This window comes from Triticum dicoccoides, chromosome 7B (assembly GCF_002162155.2).
Source record: "Triticum dicoccoides isolate Atlit2015 ecotype Zavitan chromosome 7B, WEW_v2.0, whole genome shotgun sequence".
Classification (NCBI taxonomy): Eukaryota; Viridiplantae; Streptophyta; class Magnoliopsida; order Poales; family Poaceae; genus Triticum; species Triticum dicoccoides.
In genome coordinates, this window is record NC_041393.1 from 468,094,266 (window position 1) to 468,115,465 (window position 21,200).

The 21,200-nt window shown below is 44.6% G+C and overlaps 2 protein-coding genes across 2 annotated transcripts; one reads left to right on the top strand and one right to left on the bottom strand.

The window, feature by feature from the left end:
- Positions 1–1,879: 1,879 nt before the first annotated feature.
- LOC119336634 (eukaryotic translation initiation factor 1A) lies at positions 1,880–2,667 on the top strand. The gene has a single exon (XM_037608683.1). The coding sequence runs from the start codon at positions 1,997–1,999 to the stop codon at positions 2,429–2,431; it is 435 nt and encodes a 144-aa protein (XP_037464580.1). The 5' UTR covers positions 1,880–1,996; the 3' UTR covers positions 2,432–2,667.
- A 1,478-nt stretch (positions 2,668–4,145) lies between these two features.
- Positions 4,146–14,361, bottom strand: LOC119337115 (RNA-binding KH domain-containing protein RCF3-like). The gene is made up of 8 exons (XM_037609226.1): positions 13,433–14,361; positions 10,169–10,621; positions 6,245–6,493; positions 5,635–5,862; positions 5,170–5,249; positions 4,957–5,065; positions 4,740–4,866; positions 4,146–4,615 (listed from the first exon to the last, which is right to left on the bottom strand). Exons 1-8 carry the CDS (start codon positions 14,171–14,173, stop codon positions 4,590–4,592), a joined length of 2,013 nt encoding a protein of 670 aa, XP_037465123.1. The 5' UTR covers positions 14,174–14,361; the 3' UTR covers positions 4,146–4,589.
- Between the last annotated feature and the right edge of the window lie 6,839 nt (positions 14,362–21,200).

The window sequence follows — 21,200 nt, forward strand, 5'->3', positions numbered from 1 at the left end:
GGAAAGACAACATACATCTCATGAAAATATCGAACGAATACCAAATTCACATGACTACTTATAGCAAGACTTCTCCCATGTCCTCAGGAACAAACGTAACTACTCACAAATAATATTCATGTTCATAATTAGAGGAGTATTAATATGCATAAAGGATTTGAACATGTGATCTTCCACCAAACAAACCAACTAGCATCAACTACAAGGAGTAATCAACACTACTAGCAACCCACAGGTACCAATCTGAGGTTTTGATACAAAGATTGGATACAAGAGATGAACTAGGGTTTGAGATGAGATGGTGCTGGTGAAGATGTTGATGGAGATTGACCCCCTCCCGATAAGAGGGTCGTTAGTGATGACGATGTTGATGATTTCCCCCTCCCGAAAGCTTGCTTATGATTTTTTCTAGGGTAAAAGACTCCATATAGTAGAAGATGGACACCGGAGGCCTGCCAGGAGGCGCACGAGGAAGGGGGAGCGCCCCCCACCCTCGTGGATGGTGGGTGGCCCCCCGCTGGTACTTTCTTCGCTCAATATTTTTATTAATTCCAAAAGTAACTTCCATGGAGTTTCAAGACTTTTGGAGTTGTGCAGAATAGGTCTCAAATATTTGCTCCTTTTCCAGCCCAGAATTCAAGCTGCCGGCATTCTCCCTCTTCATGTAAACCTTGTAAAACAAGAGAGAAAATGCATAAGTATTGTGACATAATGTGTAATAATAGCCCACAATGCAATAAATATCAATATAAAAGCATGATGCAAAATGGACGTATCAGTGACTCGAGGAGAATACAGTGAGCCACTTGATGACGCTCTGGAGCCTTGGCACCGACAATGCTCCAACAAAGACCATCACTTTCTCAAGGAAGTGTGAACTCCGGGATAAAATCCGCGTCCCTGGCTCACTTATGGTTATTCTTTTCTTGCACTTTAATTTGCATTGTATACTTGTGGGCTTGCTAATTACTATACTGTTATACAACTCAAATTGCTTTGAACTTGCTTGTGATATAGGTTGTGTTTGCTTTCTATAGAACCTTATTTGTGCGCAGATCCCTAAACTGATAATTAAGCTTAAAATTTACAACCTCCTATTCACCCCTCCCCTCCAGTGGACCGTATCGGTCGTTTCACCTTCCCCTCCTCTCTCCCTCGTTGCCACCAGAGGAGGGCATCGGCAAGGCTGTGGGCCGCACATGACGGTAACGACGATGACCGTGTCACTCTGTCCCATCATTATGTTTGAAACTCATACGTGAACATTAGCAGATGTGAAGATAAAACTCAGAGGTGGAAGCAACATAGAAGTAACTTGGAGTGATATATAGAATTATCATTATATTTGAAATTTGCCCTAAAATGATACGTGGACTTGGTCAACTAGTATTACGGCTTCTTTTTTTTCTTTCTTTTGCGGTTCAAACTTGGGAGCTTTATTCAACAAAAGAGCTCCTGGCATCATGGTGATTATCATGGCTTCCTCGTCAGCGTGGACTTTGCTAGTAAATACTCCATGGTTACACGTATACAGTACATGGATTCGTTTGCCTTTCCTGTTCTAGCAGTTCTCTTTTTCTACTCAACAGGGTTGGATTCTATTCCAAAATCGAAAAGAAAAACGGGGGTTGGATTCCTTGAGCACTACTCAACCAGACGGAGGATTGGATTCCAAGCTCCAAAGTCCCAATCCCCGTCGATCCCCACTTCCCAGAGTCCTCGTGTCCACCCACGAACCCCTGGAGGCCCACCCGCACACGGCACCCCAGAAACGAATCGCCGCCGTCCATCCCTCCCAACCCTAAATCCGGCGGCCAGGACTCCTCCACGCCTCCCATTATCGCCCCCCACCCCCCTCCACCTATATAGTCCCAACCCGCCAGCCCAACCCGAGCCCAGAAACCGCAGACCGCACCACCACCGCTCCCCATCTCGATCTAAAACCGAGGGTTTCGTCTAGCTCCGTCGCCGCGACCCAAGCCAGAGCCAGCCCGCCATGCCGAAGAACAAGGGTAAGGGAGGCAAGAACCGCAAGAGGGGAAAGAACGAGGCCGACGACGACAAGCGCGAGCTGGTGTTCAAGGAGGACGGCCAGGAGTACGCGCAGGTGACGCGGATGCTCGGCAACGGCCGCTGCGAGGCCATCTGCGTCGATGGCACCAAGCGCCTCTGCCACATCCGGGGCAAGATGCACAAGAAGGTCTGGATCGCCGCCGGGGACATCGTCCTCGTCGGCCTCCGCGACTACCAGGACGACAAGGCCGACGTCATCCTCAAGTACATGAACGACGAGGCCCGCCTGCTCAAGGCCTACGGGGAGCTCCCCGACACGCTCCGCCTCAACGAGGGCGTCGACGTCGACGGCCCGGAGGAGGGCGAGGGCGACAGCGACTACATCCAATTCGAGGACGAGGACATCGACAAGATCTAAGCTTTTTCTCCTCCTCCTCATCCCTCGCTCGATATACTTTGTGTTCTATTCTGTCCTAGTAGCGTCCGTGTCTGTCTGTGTCGGTCGGTGGGCTGTTGTGGATTGATGGATTTGGTAACGAGAAATCGTTGTGATTTGAGGTGCTTAAATAATTGTCGGATTATAGTGTTCGTCGTATTATTATGCTTTGCAACAAGCCATCTGATGATTATTATGTTGTTGATATTGTTTTGTTCTCCTTGATTGGTTTGCCGTAATTTGGGAACTTGCTGAGATTGGCAGGACTCTACTTGAACTAATCTGGTTGCACATTAGCGTCCTTTATTTACTTCTTCCTCTTCAAAAGAACTATTTTCTGTTTACTGATTGAAGTTCAAGGAACAAACTATTTAGACCAACTTATGATATGTTGCTGATGCTATCATGCAATGATGATCATGTTACTAGTTTTATGCTTTGTGTTCTTTCTGCTAATTGCGCCCAACGGATTGGCAAAGGCAAAAGAGTAGGATCAGCAATCACCTGTGATTTTCATTTAATCCTAGCGGGTGTCCAAAATATCTCGAAGCAGGGATATACCTGTACAGAAGGACAATTGATGTTCTGTTTACTGATTGACGGTCAGGGGACAAAGGTCTTAGTTATGAATATCGTGTTGCTGATGCCATTATGTGATGATGATCATGTCTGCCTTGCGTTCTTTCTGCAATTGGATTTGCTATTCATTCATAACAATTCAGTTCTTAGGACCTTCCTAGTCTAATTTAACCTTAAGTAGTTTCCATAAAGATTTGAACTAACTTATGATACTATCATGTTGGTAATGCCATGATGATATGTTACTATATTTCTGTTTTGTTCTTCTTTCTTTGTGCCCACGGATTGGCAAACGCAAAAGAGTAGGATCAGCATTCAACTGATTCTTTCATTTAACCGCAGTGGATGTGGATGTCCAAATATAAGGTAGTATGTGTCTCAAAACAGGGATATACCAGTAGTTGTCAAAAGGACAATTGATGTTCTGTTTACTGATTGAAATTCAGAGGACAAAGGATATTTTTAGTTATGACTATCCTGTTACTGATGTTTTATGCCTGTGGTTCGGCTACAGGGTATGTACGATGGTTGATAATCTAGAGATAGACAAAAAAATATGGTGTGCAATGGCCGTCCGTATGTATAGTTCATACTGAAATTTCCTTCCAAAAACAGGAAGTAGCATCCTTGTCCAGGTTTAATGTTATTAACTGTAAATTGAAGGAAAAGGGGATTTTTTGTGCATGTCGAAAGAACAATGCTTACTGGACAAGTTTAATGTTACCTCACTTTGTGATACTATGATGTTGCTGATGCTATTATGTGACGATGATCATGTTACGGTTGGATTGGCTGATAATTCGAGGGATGGTAGCCGGTCCTTGTAGCGACAAGGGCATGCCCATAGGAAGGCTGAGTTACAAATAGTGTCGATAAATGTTTATGATCGGGAGATATGATCGGGAGATATTGTGTACTTCATTGTGCTTGTGAATGGTGATACGCATTACTCGGCACAAATACAGCACTTCAACTCCATATAAATATGGAAGTAATGCAGTCATTAAGTTTCAGGTAGAACAGTCAAATACAGCATCGATGTCAAAAAAAAAAAGGTCCTGCTGGATATATGGTGAATCGAATCGATACATATAATCAATATCCACTTCAAACACAATTTCCTTCAAGTCCTTCATCAACCAGCAGTTAAAAATATTTTCATATCACTAACACATGAGTGCACAGAGAAGGTACCCATCTCGGGTTACATTGGACGAAAGCACCCAATCTGCAATTGCTATCATCAGCGGAAGGATGAAGTCGTACCATTGGAAAGAGGTGTAGAAGTAATCTCCATGGTGTTTCTTAGGCTACTTATAATGTGAGAAAGATAAAGTACATTTGTAATACAACATAACAGCTTGAATAGGTAAAGATCAGAGAATATCATACACGAACACTTTACAAATAAAGACACAGGGCTTGATCAGGGTAAATGCATACAACTGGAGAGAGGTACACTCGTGCATTCCATCTAAAGTACACAGGTGATTCCTGGAAACAAGAATTAGACAATCGGCGCCTATTGAGCACGCGACGGGTAAGACGTGTAATGTCTTCATTAGCCCGAAGGAATGTCGTCTTGGACTGGGCAAACGGAAAGGGGACAAGCGTTCAGTATTTCAGAGTGCAGACGATGAATGAATAATCTCATAGAGGATGCAAAAGAAAAAATTTCTCATAGAGGGGGGAAGGGGCGAGAAAGACTCACTGCTGAGTATGAACCCCTGGAGCAAGCTCTGAGCTTTGTCGGCCTGCTCGGGGGTACCAGATATTCGAACAACTTTTTCCATGACTCCAGGTCTATCTTCAGCAAGCGTGACGGATGCACCGGACATCTGTTACCAACAGAGTTTAGAAAGTGAGAATGGTGTAGATCTGTCATATCCGTCTTTAGCTTGCTTAAAATTTTTCAGGATATACAGCACCTCGCTTATTTGGGCAAGCTTGCTTCCAGCCCTCATGCTGAGGCTTGCAACTGCACTCTGGGGTATGACAACTTCTAATGTGCTTCTAGTCACTAGGGGGACAGCAAATCTGATGGGCAGAAAAGTAAGGTGGTCATGGATCAACAAAGCAGAGAAACTGACAACGATGATACTGACTTACCACTTTATACATTAGCAAAAAAAAAAACTTACCGCTTTGTATTAGTTTGTCTTATATCATCATTAATGCTGCTCCCTTGCTCAAACGACCCACTTGCACTAAGTCCACTATCCTGCGATTGAAAATTTCATATGTATGGTCCACACATAATCATCAGAATGCAGGCATAGGAAAAAACTAGAAGAGGAATACACACACTAGCTATTGCACACAGTACAAATATTCACATCATATAGCACAAAATTCCCTATGATTATTAGTCATTTAGGTAACTGTTTTGCTCTGCCATGAAGAATGCAAGGTTGTACAACCCTAGTCAACTTAACAGTAAATTGATGTGGGACGCACAACAAAACCCATTTTGAAAGACGCGGATAGAATATACTAATATAGCCATAACTGAAAGACGGGAGATCCATACAGTAGCAAAGAAAAGACATCAGGGGTACAAGTACTTGAAGGGAAATCATCATTTGTTGCATGAGTTTCAGAGATACCTTTGAGTGCCACGAAGTTGCCATTTGTGGTGCCTGTTGGTAGATAGGCATTGGAAGGTCATTTCCAGCATATAGTCCTCGAGGTGAGCCTTTTGCTGGAGAAATGGATCCATGTACATTAATGCTGCCCATTTGGATAGGAGCAGACATCTCACGGTATATGTAACTTCGTAGTTTCGAAGTTACTTGCATGAGAGCATTCCGAGCAGCTCGAATCTCTCCTACAATCTGTAAAAACATAATGAGGTGAGCCTCACTAATAAATGGCCAATGAACTTTCAAACTCAAGTATTATAAATTTTACATTCAAGGAGGAAACAAACAACATTAGCATCAAACTTCACAATTCCTCATGATCAAGAAGCAAGTAAAAAACAGACCAATTCCAGCTTGGTTCAGAAAACGAAGAACGACAAGATCTGGCTGTATTTCAGCAAAGTTTGCTCTTAACTTATTGACAGAGAAAGTCCCTCCCTCCCAAATAATTGACATGCACTCAAAAAGAATACATTTATATACAGCCATGCAGGTGTTTGTACATGGATCCACGCTACCTGGTTAAATTCTCAAATATAGCAGAAGTGAATGCGCACTGCCCATGAATACTAACCTGTATGAGTTCATCAGATTCCAGGGCACAAGAAGGAAGTTCTTCTCTTGGTAATATCTGTATATTTGCGCTAGTTTGTCTCTGTATATCAGATAATGATCCATCCCTCCCCTCAAAGCAAGCAATTTCGCTTGAAGGGACAAGTAACCTCGTTGTGATAATGTTATCCTTGTCAGGGCCAAGATCCACGATAAAGGTTTGGATGTGCAGCAATGCTTCTTGAGCTGGGAAAAGCTCATGGTCTGGGCCCTATATATACAAAAAGGACACGTTAAGAATATCGAAGTGAAAGCCATGAGGGAAACAAGCGATCCCCCAAATTTCAGTTACAGATGATGGTTGATACAAACTGTCAGGCCAAAAAATACTTCAACTAAAATAACTTTTAGTATTCAGAATGAACAGAGATTAAAGTATACATGCATCACGACAGAAGGCCAAACTAAGGTTACACGCAAGCAGATACTGTTGTCATGGGCGGAGCTACACTAGGAAATGGGTGTACATATGTACACGCATTAATTTTGGTTTTCACCCGAAGAACATGTAGATACAAGCGTAACAAGAGTATTTTGTATATATCAGTTAGTTCTAATTAAGTAAGGTAACATTGATCTTGAATTATGTACACCCACTTTTGTAAATGTGGCTCCGCCACTGACTGTTGTGACCATTCGGCAAAGATACGAGGTGCCTTTTTTTCAACTCGAGTTGCGCCGCAGCTTTGAAGATTGGTAACATAATAGATAAGGAAAACGTTTAAAACTAACCGAGTGATTTTTGGTTGCCATAAACCGCGTCGCGACGCGTCTTATCGACTCGATCGTGCGGTGCTCGTCTCTCGCACAACTCGCGTCAGTCACCAACCACCCAACCTTATTTCCTTATCTTCCGCGAGCATGAGCCACCCATTATTCTCTTCAAAACGTGATCCACTTTCTTCGTCTCTAACCTCTTGTTCTTCTCCCTGTGAGCTTTGCTGCCCAAGCTGCTCAAAAATATACGATGCAAAGATGGCGGCCATGTTGAAACACAACACATTGGACGTTGTGATCAAACACTCGCGACGCTGCAGAGATGCTGCGACGCTGCACCCGTCGACGGTTGCCGGTGCTGTGATGCAGCGTTCGGCGGTGCTGTGACACGGCGCTCATCATCGTCCGCCGGCGCTGCAATGCAGCCCTCGCTGGCGTTGCGCTGCTATGCGGCCTGTGGTGGTTGCCGGTGCTGCAATGCAGCGTTCGACGGTGCTGTGACGTGACGGTCGTCGGCTGCTGGTGCTACAACGCAGCCCTCGCCGGTGCTGCCAGTGCTGTCGGCGCCCCAACGATGCTCCATCGCAGGAGCAACGACCCCCAGCGATGTTGCATTGCAGATCCACCGCGGCACCGGCTCTATCGCAGCAGCGGCGACCACCGGCGATGTTTCATTGCAGCTCCACTGCGACACCGGCTGTGCTACGGCCGCCTGCAATCGCCGCTCGCCACATCTATGATGACGTCTTTCTGCGATGGAGCGGTTTTTGTCTGTGTTGCAAAAGATGCTGCGGAGGCGACGAGCATGCTGTGATGTGGGGGAGGAACTGACGACCTTGATAGCGTATCTAACGGCAGGTTGATGGGTAGCAGCCACCAATAGATAATTGAACAACCTAATTAGCTAACATATCATAGTATGATTTAAACTAGACGACTTCTCAACTCCCATGACTGGAGGAAAACACAAATTACGCGAGTTGACGAATAGCTGACCCTCGAACTCTCACCAGGTAATCCTAAAGTCAAAGAATGTTCGAGTAAGGTAATTCCCGATTAGTAACCCAGTAACTAATGTTACTTTTGATCAGCTAGCTAGCCGTGTATGAGAATTGAACATGTTGTGTTGTGCATGAGTAATTTAACCACAAAACCTGCTTAGTCTAACTGACATGTGAAGTACTGATTAACTAACACGCATCAAATGGATTTTTCATTTCATTTAATTATTATTAATGTGCATCAAAAAGAGTAATAAGTATAGTGGAACTACACAAATTTCCTGACGTAGACTTCAACACATAGTGATAACATAGTACAGCCTTATCGTGAACCATGAAACAATTTACTTCCGCCAGTCCAAGAGAGATCCTGCTTCTGTAAGTATGCTAGTTCAGTTCTTTGACATCTGATCATTGTTAGTTTACACCCACTTGCCCAGCAATTTGAAAACACAATGGTTGTGGAAGTAATAAATTTTAAAGTTCATAATCATGCCTTCTGTTCAAACTGATGTAACAAAAGAACTAATAGTTGCACAGGTCCAAACTGATGTAAAATTTTAAAGTTCATAATCATGCCTTCTGTTCCAGCATTTCTATAAATCACTTTGCAGGCAGAGATAGGCGAAAGAATATTAGATGATGCAGCTGTGCATGGTACCCCACGACGAGGTGAATCACCGGAAAGGCAGATGAAGTGATGGCTGGTGGTCTTTTGTTTGCTCTGCCAATGTTGGATTTGGATGGATGATGCTGTGGCTGTTTTAGTTCCTGCTCTTGTTCTGTATTTGCCAGTTCGGCCTTTGGATCTGTATTTCTATTAGCACTTCTTTCTAGTCTAGGCATTGCTATGGTGTTGTCAGTTTTTTTCACCATAATCAATATTCTGATTGCAGGCATAGATAGTGGGTTTCCTGACGATGCCCGAGCTCGCTAGTTCCCCTCTCTGCTCCCTCCTGTTATCTCTATCTGTGGAACTGTGTATTTCCGTTATGAAAATTAATGGAAAGGGGGGAGTAAAAAAGGCGAAAGAATATTACATGGTGTTTTGTAGCTCTGAAGTCGGCATGTTCACTAATCATGATGGGCTAATCTGAGGATGTCATGTGTTAACACTTGGCTAAGGCCTATTCCATGATTTTTTCCCCAAAATATGCATAAATTTTGTTCCATAATATCTTGAGATCTTTGATTAAATCTTGCATTTTCTAAAAGCAAGGGAGTAATGATCCAACAGCTTTCCACACGTCTAAAATGATTTCTAGCAAGCAAAGTGAAATTGTGTTATTTCAGGAGATACCAGGATCATACCGGCCCTGATACCCATTTGGCAATGGTGCATTGATTATCAGATGATATATTGAGTGTAAAATTCCACTAGCAGCTTAGGATTGGATGAACATGGTTGTTTTCAAGTCATTTTTAGTGTGAAAGCACCACAGAATATAGTTTTGAAGATACTTATCATCACGATATCAACAAAGTTTAAGAATCTAGCAGTTTAGCACAGATCTTTTCTATCAGGATTAAAAGAATGCCAATGAGTTCACTTCTAGAGTGATCAAACCAAGTCCATATGTTGATAGAGTTCTAACTTCTCGGCCTGGAAAAAATGTGCCAGTTTTTAACACAAGTTCTGTTGGATGTCCCGGCGAGGTCCAGTGCCCTGAGATTAGGACGCAGGTTGGTGATGCTTCAGCGGTTGAGCCAAGGACAGAGTGCTATTCAGAGGGTTTGACCAAGAGAGGAGGAAGATTGGAGATAACTTTTGAATTGCCGTTTAACATACCATTATAATAAAGGGAACGCCTAACAGATTGAACTAGAGATATGATGCAAACTCACTCTTTTAAGGTAAAAAAACTTATGTCCTAACTTAAACCTAACCTAAATTCTTATGTCAGGCTGACCCTGACCAGTGCACTGGCCGTTACTGCCCTGCCAGAATGATCCAAGTGAACTATTGGCTGATATGTTCGAAAATGCTACTTTCAAGTTTCATCTTTCCACGGCGACATTATCTTGGTATCTTTTAGGTACCAACACAACCAAACCACATGTGATGTCTAGTAGCATGGGTAGTATACGAAAACACCCTCATTAAATATTAAAATTTTAGAACAATACATAGGGTGATAAATTAGAGGGAAATAAGTAGTGCCATTTACCTCTCTCGATGTAATGATTAGAGTCCTTTCATCAGATCCAGCAATAAGATCAGTAAGCCTAACATCAACACCAACTTCAGCCTGTAACATATCTATTATTCCATCTCGTGATCCAACCAAACTGCTAGCCTTGTCATTCGGGCAAAGGATTCGAAATATGATTTCATCGAATGGAATCTCTGGATGTTCATTGAACTTGCTACCATTTGAATCAAACTCATATCCTGGTGGCTCCATGCTACCATTATTTCTAATTTGATCAAATCGAGGATAAGGTTCTTCAAATGCAGGCATCTGCTGACCACCACCCAGGTATTCATCAGCCTGAGAAATGCGATGTTCGGGTGAATTTCGTCCACGAAGAAAGGGACCACGATCACGGTGTAAGCTTTCCTTTAAACGGTCAGAGATGATCGCTACAGCCTTTTTAACACAATTTCCTTCTCCAACAACCTGTAACAACAACATCATGAGAATAATACACATGACAATGACAGCTTACGGTGAAAACAAAGACCGGGAACCAAAAAAGTAATTCAACCTGCCATGCATCTAAAATTACAATCATAATCTCAATATGATGTTTTCCTCTCGAGAAAATACAAAGGCTGCGCCTCGATGCATTGATAGATTGATAAGAGTTGAACTGTACAAGCCTAAAACTAGGCCAAACACATGGCCACTCAAGACAAGACCACAACCAACGGTAGCAAGACAGGCATTACAACCGACGCCACCAAACAACCCTGGCCTAGATGCCATCTTCACAAGTGCACGGGACGCAGCCCCCGCCACAGGGAGAGAGGATCCTACTCTACGAAGAAGGGCAGAATTGGGCCGCTCCTGCTTTGGAGAAGTCAATAAGTCGATGGCATTAAGAAACATATGATGTCCATATAGTTCTCCACCAAGCAACCAGCAGACTAGAGTCACTTATTTAAATTTGACGTGTGAGGATTCAAACCTATTTCGAGGAATATAAATCTTCAGCCAGTGACTACCTGGAACAGTTAGTGGGTGGATGTGTCATGTTTAAGCCAGCATTAGAAGTTTAATAACCAGAAAAGGATCCAGAATGAATACATAGCTACCAGCCGACAACAATTCTTGAGCAGGACACGTCTTGGGAATGGGTGGTCAGTCAATGGAATTGTGAGAGCTATAAACAAAAAGGTCAAAGGTCACTATGAAAACCTAATTTCGAGGTACATAGCAGATGACACATTCACCCACTAATGAGAGGAGTTGAAAACTCATTTGTTTGATTAGTGTTTGGTATTGTGCTCCCTATAAGCTTTCTTGGTACGACAGCTTATGGAGAGATATAAGGAGCAAAAGAAGGACTTGCATATGGTGTTCATTGACTTGGAGAAGGCCTATGATAAGATAACGCAGAATGTCATGTGGTGGGCCTTGGAGAAACACAAAGTCCCAGCAAAGTACATTACCCTCATCAAGGACATGTACGATAATGTTGTGACAAGTGTTCGAACAAGTGATGTCGACACTGATGACTTCCCGATTAAGATAGGACTGCATCAGGGGTCAGCTTTGAGCCCTTATCTTTTTGCATTGGTGATGGATGAGGTCACAAGGGATATACAAGGAGATATCCCATGGTGTATGCTCTTTGCGGATGATGTGGTGCTAGTTGACGATAGTCGGGCGGGGGTAAATAGGAAGTTAGAGTTATGGAGACAAACCTTGGAATCGAAAGGGTTTAGGCTTAGTAGGACTAAAACCGAGTACATGATGTGCGGTTTCAGTACTACTAGGTGTGAGGAGGAGGAGGTTAGCCTTGATGGTCAGGTGGTACCTCAGAAGGACACCTTTCGGTATTTGGGGTCAATGCTGCAGGAGGATGTGGGTATTGATGAAGATGTGAACCATCGGATCAAAGCCGGATGGATGAAGTGGCGCCAAGCTTCTGGCATTCTCTGTGATAAGAGAGTGCCACAAAAGCTAAAAGGCAAGTTCTACAGGACGGCGGTTCGACCCGCAATGTTGTATGGCGCTGAGTGTTGGCCGACTAAAAGGCGACATGTTCAACAGTTAGGTGTGGCGGAGATGCGTATGTCGAGATGGATGTGTGGCCACACGAGGAAGGATCGAGTCCGGAATGATGATATACGAGATAGAGTTGGGGTAGCACCAATTGAAGAGAAGCTTGTCCAACATCGTCTGAGATGGTTTGGGCATATCCAGCGCAGGCCTCCAGAAGCTCCAGTGCATAGCGGATGGCTAAAGCGTGCGGAGAATGTCAAGAGAGGGCGGGGTAGACCGAATTTGACATGGGAGGAGTCCGTTAAGAGAGACCTGAAGGATTGGGGTATCACCGAAGAGCTAGCTATGGACAGGGGTGCATGGAAGCTTGCTATCCATGTGCCAGAGCCATGAGTTGGTTGCGAGATCTTATGGGTTTCACCTCTAGCCTACCCCAACTTGCTTGGGACTAAAGGCTTTGTTGTTGTTGTTGTTGTAGTGTTTGGTATTGTGCTTCTTATATTGCTTGCACAAGAGGAATATTCAGGCTTGTTTAGGAAATGAACTAATTCACTTTTTCCCTGTACATAGAAGCAAACCAACTTGAGATATCTTAACTAACTCGGGAGAAGGAATAAACACGCAGGAAGGTAGATGAGAATGGCTCGTAGCAGAATAACATGATTGCACACAATATTCTCCTTGTTTTATCTCCCCACATGATGGTTTTCTCCTGAGTGATTCAATGCAGCAATGCCCATGGAGAAAGACATTCACAACTTATCTACAATCTGAATAGCACTCGACCAATTATGAAACTGAATCTTGATTTTTTTTTATTTTTTTTTGCAGGGTCAGAATCTTGATTGATATCTCTTCAGTCCCAAAGTACTTGAAAACATGGATGCAGAAATCTGTGCACTGGCTTACTTCCCGCGCCTCCTCACACAGAACCAATACTTTTCAATGGAAGGGCAACCATGGCACTACAAGCCACATACAAATGTCATCATGGAAACCAAATCTCAAGGTACACAGCATGAGGCATTACCCACTAACTTAAGAGTAGTTGAACATTCATATGTTTGATTTGTCTTCGGTCCAAGTCTTCTCCAACACTTAACATAATTGTTAACCCACATTTGTTTCCTTTTTTTAGTTCAGCTAATAGTTTCGAATGGTGCAGTGCTAATGCTATATCCAATCAAAACACCAACTGTTAATGCTCTCTTATCAGAAGAAGAATTGAAATATTTTACAACATTATAGCAGGCACCATACCTGCACAACCTCCTCCGACAACGATACACATCGAGGCATGTTCTGCTCGCGAGGCAGGATCCTGATGTGCGTCTTGGTCTCGGACCTCATCTGCTCAATGATCTTGCCACCCTTGCCAAGCAGGCATCCCACATGCTGCCGTGGCACGATGAGCCGGGTGGTCACCTTACCCCGGTCCCTGGCGTCCTTGCCCCTGGGCCCGTACTCGCCGTCCTCATCGCCGTCGTCAGGCTGCGTCTCCAGGATCCGCCGGTGCACCATGAGGAGCGCCTCCTGCGCCGGCGAAAACATCGGCGGGCGGCCATCCGCCTCGCGTGGCACGCCGTCGGTCGTCTCGATGACGCGGACAGGGTCCCCGGGGAAGGGCGGGTGGATAGTGATGATCGCGCCGCTGTCATCCTGGGCGTTGTTAATGAAGCTGGCGGGGAAGCCGTAGGTCTTGGACTCCGGGCACAGGATGCGGAAGGAGGTGGTCTGGCCGGGACCCCCGCCCCCCGCCGCCGCGGAGGAAGCGGGCGGCGGCGGGGGCGGGAGAGGGGGCGGTGCGGCGTCAGGGGGGAGGAAGCCGCCGCGGCGGTCGGAGGCGCCGCCGCCGCCACCTCCGGGTGGTCCGCGGCGGTGGTAGTTGGCGTTAGGGTTCGGGCCCCCGCCCCCGCCGCGGCGGTCGAAGCGGGGCTTGGAGCGGGGCGGCGGGGAGTCCTGGTCGTAGTGGTACCCGCGCTTGGAGCGGGAGCGATCCATTGCTGGGATTCCGGAGCTTCGCGTTCGTTTTTCGGTTCTCGTTCGATTTGATTTGAATCCCGTTGGATCGACGCGATGCGATGCGATTCGGATTTAGGGTTTAGAGAGGTTGGGGAAGGGAGGGGAGTTGGCTGACAGGGAACGCGCCATGGGATGGTAGGCAGAGGATGGGAGCGGTGCGCGGTCGGATCCAGACATCCGGATTCCCCACACAAGCTCACTATACTATACGTATAAATTTAGTGCTATTTTTATTTTATTTTAAAAAACTTTGATCTATCCAATCAACTTAGTAACATATACTAGATCACTAAATGAGAAGTTTTACAGTATGTGGACCGTGCCTTACATTTTCAATATTGATGGTAGTTTGTGTTATTATGACTGACTAGCTAAATTGTCATGTGTTGCCACTGAGTAAAAAAATACTGTACAAATCATTCAGATATATGTTATATTCCGTTCGTCTTAAAATAAGTGTCTCAAGTTTAATACATTTATTTTGGGACGGAGGGAGTATATTATTTTATGTGACACGTGTTTTCCAATTTGTATGACGACTTGTTTAATGCTTGAAAATCACCATGTCTCCTTACCCCTATTCTTTCCCTGCGAAAAGATAAAACAATACCTTCCGCTTGGCCCCTCTTACCCCTCGGACTGCCATTGCCTTTATCCCTTGCTCTAGCATTGTTATCGCTTCAAATTCTATCATCTTGGGAGAGATGATAGTGTGTTGTGATATCTCTGATTAATAAATGAGATGCTTCTAACTAATCATGAGAGGTAATGGCATATCGAATAAAAGCAGTTCGATGCAAAAAGGTTGACAATGTTGGCTAGTGATTGGTTATCAATTTTCTTCCTGGCCTAAAAAATGTCAAGATCGCCAAATATTGGTAATACCAAATGTTGGCATCAAACTAATTAGGCTCCCAATGGCAATGCTTGTCTCTCCTTATTCTTCAACGGCAACAAAGACAACACTTTTATGCTCGTAAGAAATGTAAAGAAAAAAAAGAATATATCTGAGAAAATCAAACAGAAACAAACCATGGTTAACTAAAATGACCTGATGTAGGATAGAACCCTAGATGCCCGATCTTTCACGATTGGAGGAGATCCTACGAAGAACACAAAGAACGCGAGGAGAAATCACGAGGGGAAACACGAGAGAATCACTCAAACCAACAAGATAGGATCACACATGTGCTAGATCCTCGAAACACAAAGAGACACACGGCCTGAATCCAACAAAGGACGATACACGTAGCTAGTTCATCTCCGTGAGGAGGCCTTGAGGGTCATCCCATGAATGGGGTCTTGAATCCAAGACGGATCTTCCCCGAAGAGGTCGCGGCCTCTCACGAGGAGTAGATCCGTATGGATGAGCAAAGCTCTATCTCAAATATGAGCTATCACAATGCTAACCCAAGTATGAAGCTAAGGGACAAGTATATATAGTCCAAGGGGTAAGTTGGGGATACATGGGGTGAAACCCCTTTCACAACGCACAGGCAGGGCGGTAGTACCGATCATGGGGGAGGTTGTACCGCTGGGAGCCCAGGTGCGGGTTCCTGTAGGTGTTTCCGGATGTGCTTAGCGGTTGTACCGGTGTTTGGAGCGGTTGTACCGGTTTGATGGCTGTTACGGGGATAAACCGGTGTTGTACTGGCCTTGCACCACTTGATCACAAAAGCTGGACCGGTAGTTGGGCGGTAGTCGAGCGGTTGTACCGCCCGGGCGGTAGTTGGGCGGTACATGGGCGGTTGTACCGGCCTTTCTGCGTTGGACAAATTGCCTTCATGCTCTTGGTGTCCGTCTTGCACCATTCCTTCTCCTTGTTGGTTCCTTGGTACCTAAGCACACAAAGTGTCTTTGTTTGAGGTAGTAGCCATGTCTCATGTGGGTCCAAGGGAAATTCAACAAGGAGAGAGTTCACCTTATGTCCAATGGCACATGCTAGGGCTCTCATCGTAGGTGCACTTGGGGCTTGGGGAGTAGTTTAAGTGAACGTGGGGATGACCATAGGATGCTCCGCATCATCTCCCCTCCCTTGGGAAAGATCCGACTTCGGATCAAAAACCTCATCACCATGGAAACGGTTGCTGTGGACGGACTTGTAGTTGGACGGAGTGGAAGTCATGGCGCAATCCAAGTACTTCAAGATGCCGTCGGGATGGTATACATGCAAAACGAGCAAACACAAGTGACACTCGAAAATACAATGGTTAGCGCACACAAGGTGTCCATCAAGTAAGCATGAGGTTGTCCAATGGAATTGTTCACGAAAAGGCACGGTATGCTTATCCAAATGATGTAAAATGACATGTAAAGCATTTATGTTGTCAAATTCATTCGAGGCATGCACAAAGGTGTTGTGATGTATGCGACCATTGTGCAAAACGATGTCATAATGGGACGGTGTATCAAAAGCATGAACATGGTAATTGGTGCTCAATGTGAGTATGTGATCATGCAATTGATAGTGGGCAATGTGATCATTATGGATGAATATGCCATCAAGAAAGATCACAACAAATTTGCTAAGGAAATGCACAAGCTCATATATCATGGATGACATGGAAATAGATGCAACAAGGCAAGCATAATGTGAGTCAATCCATTCATAGGGTGCAAACTTGCGGTGAGTATGATATGTCCATCGAGCATGACATGTGGGAGCACGATCAACAAATATGGAGGTGTGACTGCAATGTGCCAAAGGAGTGTTGATGTACCAATGCTCGATGTCGTGGCATGAGTGGAAGTCCGAAGGTGCATCCAATAAGTCTGAGCGCTCCTCAACTTGAAGGTCCAAATTGTCCATCTCCAGTGTTGCTCCTCCATCCAATGGATGTAACATGTAGGCAAGAAGGAGACAACAATGAAATAATGACCCATCTAATATGCATATTTGAGGATGGCTCAAAGGGAAAGAGTTCACCTTTATGAGGATGTCGAATATGTTGGTGTCGTGCATCGTGTATGCCTTCGCATGACCAAGTTGTCGCATGATGGTACCGCCTTGTGGATCCTTCAAAACGAAAGAACATGACAAACACTCAGAAAAACAAATGAGGTTAGCGGAAGTGCAAAACCTATCATTCGTGTGGTAAGATAACCAACAAGTGTATGCATCATGCCCATCATAAGAAAGGACAAGGGAGCATTTCATAGTATGGAGGCATATGATGCGAGAACAACCAAAAGCATTAAGCTCAATCAAACAAGCATGCATCACAAGTAAGGTGTCAAAGTCTCCAAGATTAATAAGTATAGTATGGTTGCACTCACTATAAGTGGATATGAGAGAGGCAACTAATGGACACAAGAGACAATGAGAAAGATATATCATGTGAGAGGCATGAACATATATGTCATCAACCAAGAAAACGAGTAAGAGTGGAACATGGGTGATGCAACATAGCAAGCAATCATAGCGATCAAGTCAAGCAAGCTAGTAGTGCGAAGATGCAACATACTAGAGGGAATCATGGCAAGCATGTCATGTATGCAAAAAGTGGGCCTGGATAATGCACATGACATATCACAAGCATGAAAGCAAGATATGAGGAAAATATCAACATTGTATTGGCAAGAAGTCCTATGTAAATAGTAATGGAACATCATGACTCTCCCAACACAAGAATCAACAATAGCATGAAGCACATGGTAAACATGCCAATAGCAATAAGGATCTCCACCAAGCATGCAAATAAACATAGGAGTAGCATAATGTTGAATCATGGGTAGATGCAAGCAAGGGTCACAATTGCATGGCAAAGGCATAGAAGCAAGTATAACATGCAAAGTGAACACGATAAAATGGGCATAAGGTGACAAGTGATATATAGCCCATAGCCGTGTGAGAGCCAAGTAGAAGAGATGCGCATAGTCCTTGCGTGAAGGGGACGATGGTGAGGATAGTCCACGGGATCCCAAGTCATCATTGCTCTCAAGAGCTCGTTTCTCAACTCATGGGATTGTGAGGTTGACGAGTGTTCATAAGTACCTACACAAAACAAAGGCAAAGGAAAAATTGTGTGTGCATGGTATATGTACACATCATCCATCATGATGCGCACGTGCTTGTGTTGGTTAGCACAAAATGTCCAATGCTCAAATAAATGAGATGTGTGATATAGAAACATGTCATCCATCATGAGAGGTTTGTTATTATGTATGGCATAATGGAGACTCAAAGGATGTAATGCATCATGAGATATATGTAGAGCATTGTTATTCATGGAATGCATATGGTGCACGCAATCATGGGAATCATGCAAAGTATGGAATGCATCAAAATCTCCTAATATGTATGAGGAAACTATGGGGGTCCCCTCATGAGCATTAATGGAAACATCACATGGAGAATATTGAGAACATCTAAAACAATGCATATCCGAAACAATGTGTTTATGGCATGGTATAGTAGATGCATTGCACAAATTATGTAAAGGAAGCATGTCAATATCATCACAAGAGAAACTAAAGCCAATGACCATCATCTCGTCATCTATGCCATAACTGCAAATAGGATTTATTTGAATGGGGCATGCATAGTTACTATGTTGAGATTGAAATGATGCAATATGGGAGATCACACTCATAGCATATGACAAGTTTAAAGGATTATCAAACATGATGTTACCAAAAGAATTTTCACATGATATCCTATGGAGCATAGCATCACAACTAGGCAACTCAACATGCTCATCATCGTATTCATCATAAATAGGTAAGTCATGACATGAGGGAGTCGCACTAGCATGAAGCATGGGAATAGGTGGGTCAACATCATGCAAGCAATCATTGGTACGATAGTCCGCTAGTGGGACAAGATAAGCACCATCACCTATGTTACCTTTGGAGCATTGCTCATGTGTTGTAGGTGAGGTGTTGAAGACCAAGTCGTGGTCAACTTCATCTTGATGGAACCATGTGGGGGGTGCATCATCGTCCATCATGGCCATAGTCGTCTCCATTGGAGGGATGGACTTGTCGAGGATAGGCATGTCGCCATGTAGGAGACCTAGCACCAAAGAAAACACACTCGGAGTAGAGGTTAAATTGTTAGAAATCATAGTGGCCTCACGTGTCGTGTCAACTACCTCACTCACTAAGTGTTGTTGCTCACTCCCTCCCTCAAGGATGCTCTCACTCATATGGTTGGTGGAGTCACTCAAATGGCGCTCAACCTCACATAGGATGTGTGGCATGCTCTCATGTGTGGGGCTAGTGGTGGTCACACTCATCCTCTCATAGGAAATGCTCTCAATGTCACATATGGTGGAGTCACTCATGTCACTCATGTGGTAGTGGCTCTCCTCACATGGAAATTGTGGCATCTTGACATATGTGGATGTCAAAGAGATGTAGGTGCAAATGTCTCCATGTGCGGTCGCGTAGCTTGACTCGGAGTATGAGTCCAATATGGGCGCCGTCTTGATGTTGTTGAATAGGTTCGCGCTCGTCGCCGTGGTTGAAGGGGATGGCCCTTGCTCGACCTTCTTGTCACCGTCTTGGTGTTGGAGGCCCATATGATGTGGCACCTCGTAGCTCGTCTCCATGACCGAAGGGAAATTCCCATGCTCGGCCATCTTCCTTGAGGGGCTTCCAGAGATGGAAGTGTCGCCCTCGCTCGTAGGTGGTCGCCTTGTTGTTGAAGATGTCGATGTAGGAGAACTCATGGGAAGTAGGCCAAGATGCCGTACGTCCAAAGGAGAAGATGCCTTGAGAGCACTTGGCGAAGATGCCGAAGTGGTGGTGGTAGCCGTAGCTCCGTCTTGGTGGTACTCGTCTCGCGGTCTTCTCTTTTGCTCATGAAGCTTGGACTTGGCGTGAACTAGGGCTTGTTGGGAATTATGCATTTGTGCTTGTGGAGCATCTTCATGATGATTATGTCGTTGTCGTGCTTGAGCTCGTAGTAGATGTCATTCGTCGTCGTCATGCACATGTTGCTTGCAGGTGACTTTCTCTTCATGACGATGTTGATCATGAACGCGATGGTGTTTGCCATGGATATGTGGACGTGGACGAATTGCGCTTGCATCACATGGGTGCTCCGAAGATGATTGACTTGCTCGCCGCCGCCTTGAAGATGACAAAGGGGAAGTAGACTTGACTAAGGCCCGAATCTCCTCCATCCTTGCATCTTGCTCCTCCATTTGTGCGGAAAGCTTGTTGTCGAAGTAGTCTCTTGTATGTGTCGATGGCGAGGTTGTCGATGCACTCTCGCAATCTTGATTGTGCGCCTTACATTTGTCATTGTAGATCGAGGATGGATGCTTTGGTGATGTAGTTGTTCATGTCGTCGTTGTTGTCGAAGACCGGAGATGAAATGCCTTGCCTATCCATCACAAGACTCGAGCAAATATGAGTGGAAGAAAGGAGAGAACTATACCAAATGTACCTTGACCGATGTTGAAAATGGATCAATGATCACTCAATGATGTAACAAGGAAATAGCACAATTGGTACGATCTCGTCAATTTCTCACACCTACACAAGTAAGGCTTTGGGTGGAGCTCGGTGAGGATAGTGGCAAGAAAAAATTGATGCAAAATGTTTTTTTGAGGGTTGGGACAGTAGGAAAGGCTCCTACCGCATATATATTGAGTGTAAAAAAAACTGTTACATGGTGGTAATTACAAAGTGGGGAAGTGAGTCAGGACTAAGCTACAAGCCTACAAGGTTAATGAGAGTCCTGGGTTAGAGTTTGCAGAATGGAAGAGACAACATGTCTCTTATGTTTTAGCAATCTATATTGTAGGTTACTAAAGTCATTTTTTGAACCGAACCCACCATGAGTCCATGGAAGGCACCACATGCCTAAAATAGTTATTGTTGCGCTCTTTCCAGAGACTCCAAGCAGCAACCAAAAAGATTTCCATGACCATCTTGCGCGGGTGTTGAGTCTTCATTTGTTCAATAAGATCCAGCCTGTGGCCAACCGTTCCCCACCCAATGTTTAGGCGTTGCCAACAAACTTTGCTAAAGGTGCAATGGAGGAAAAGGTGTGCCA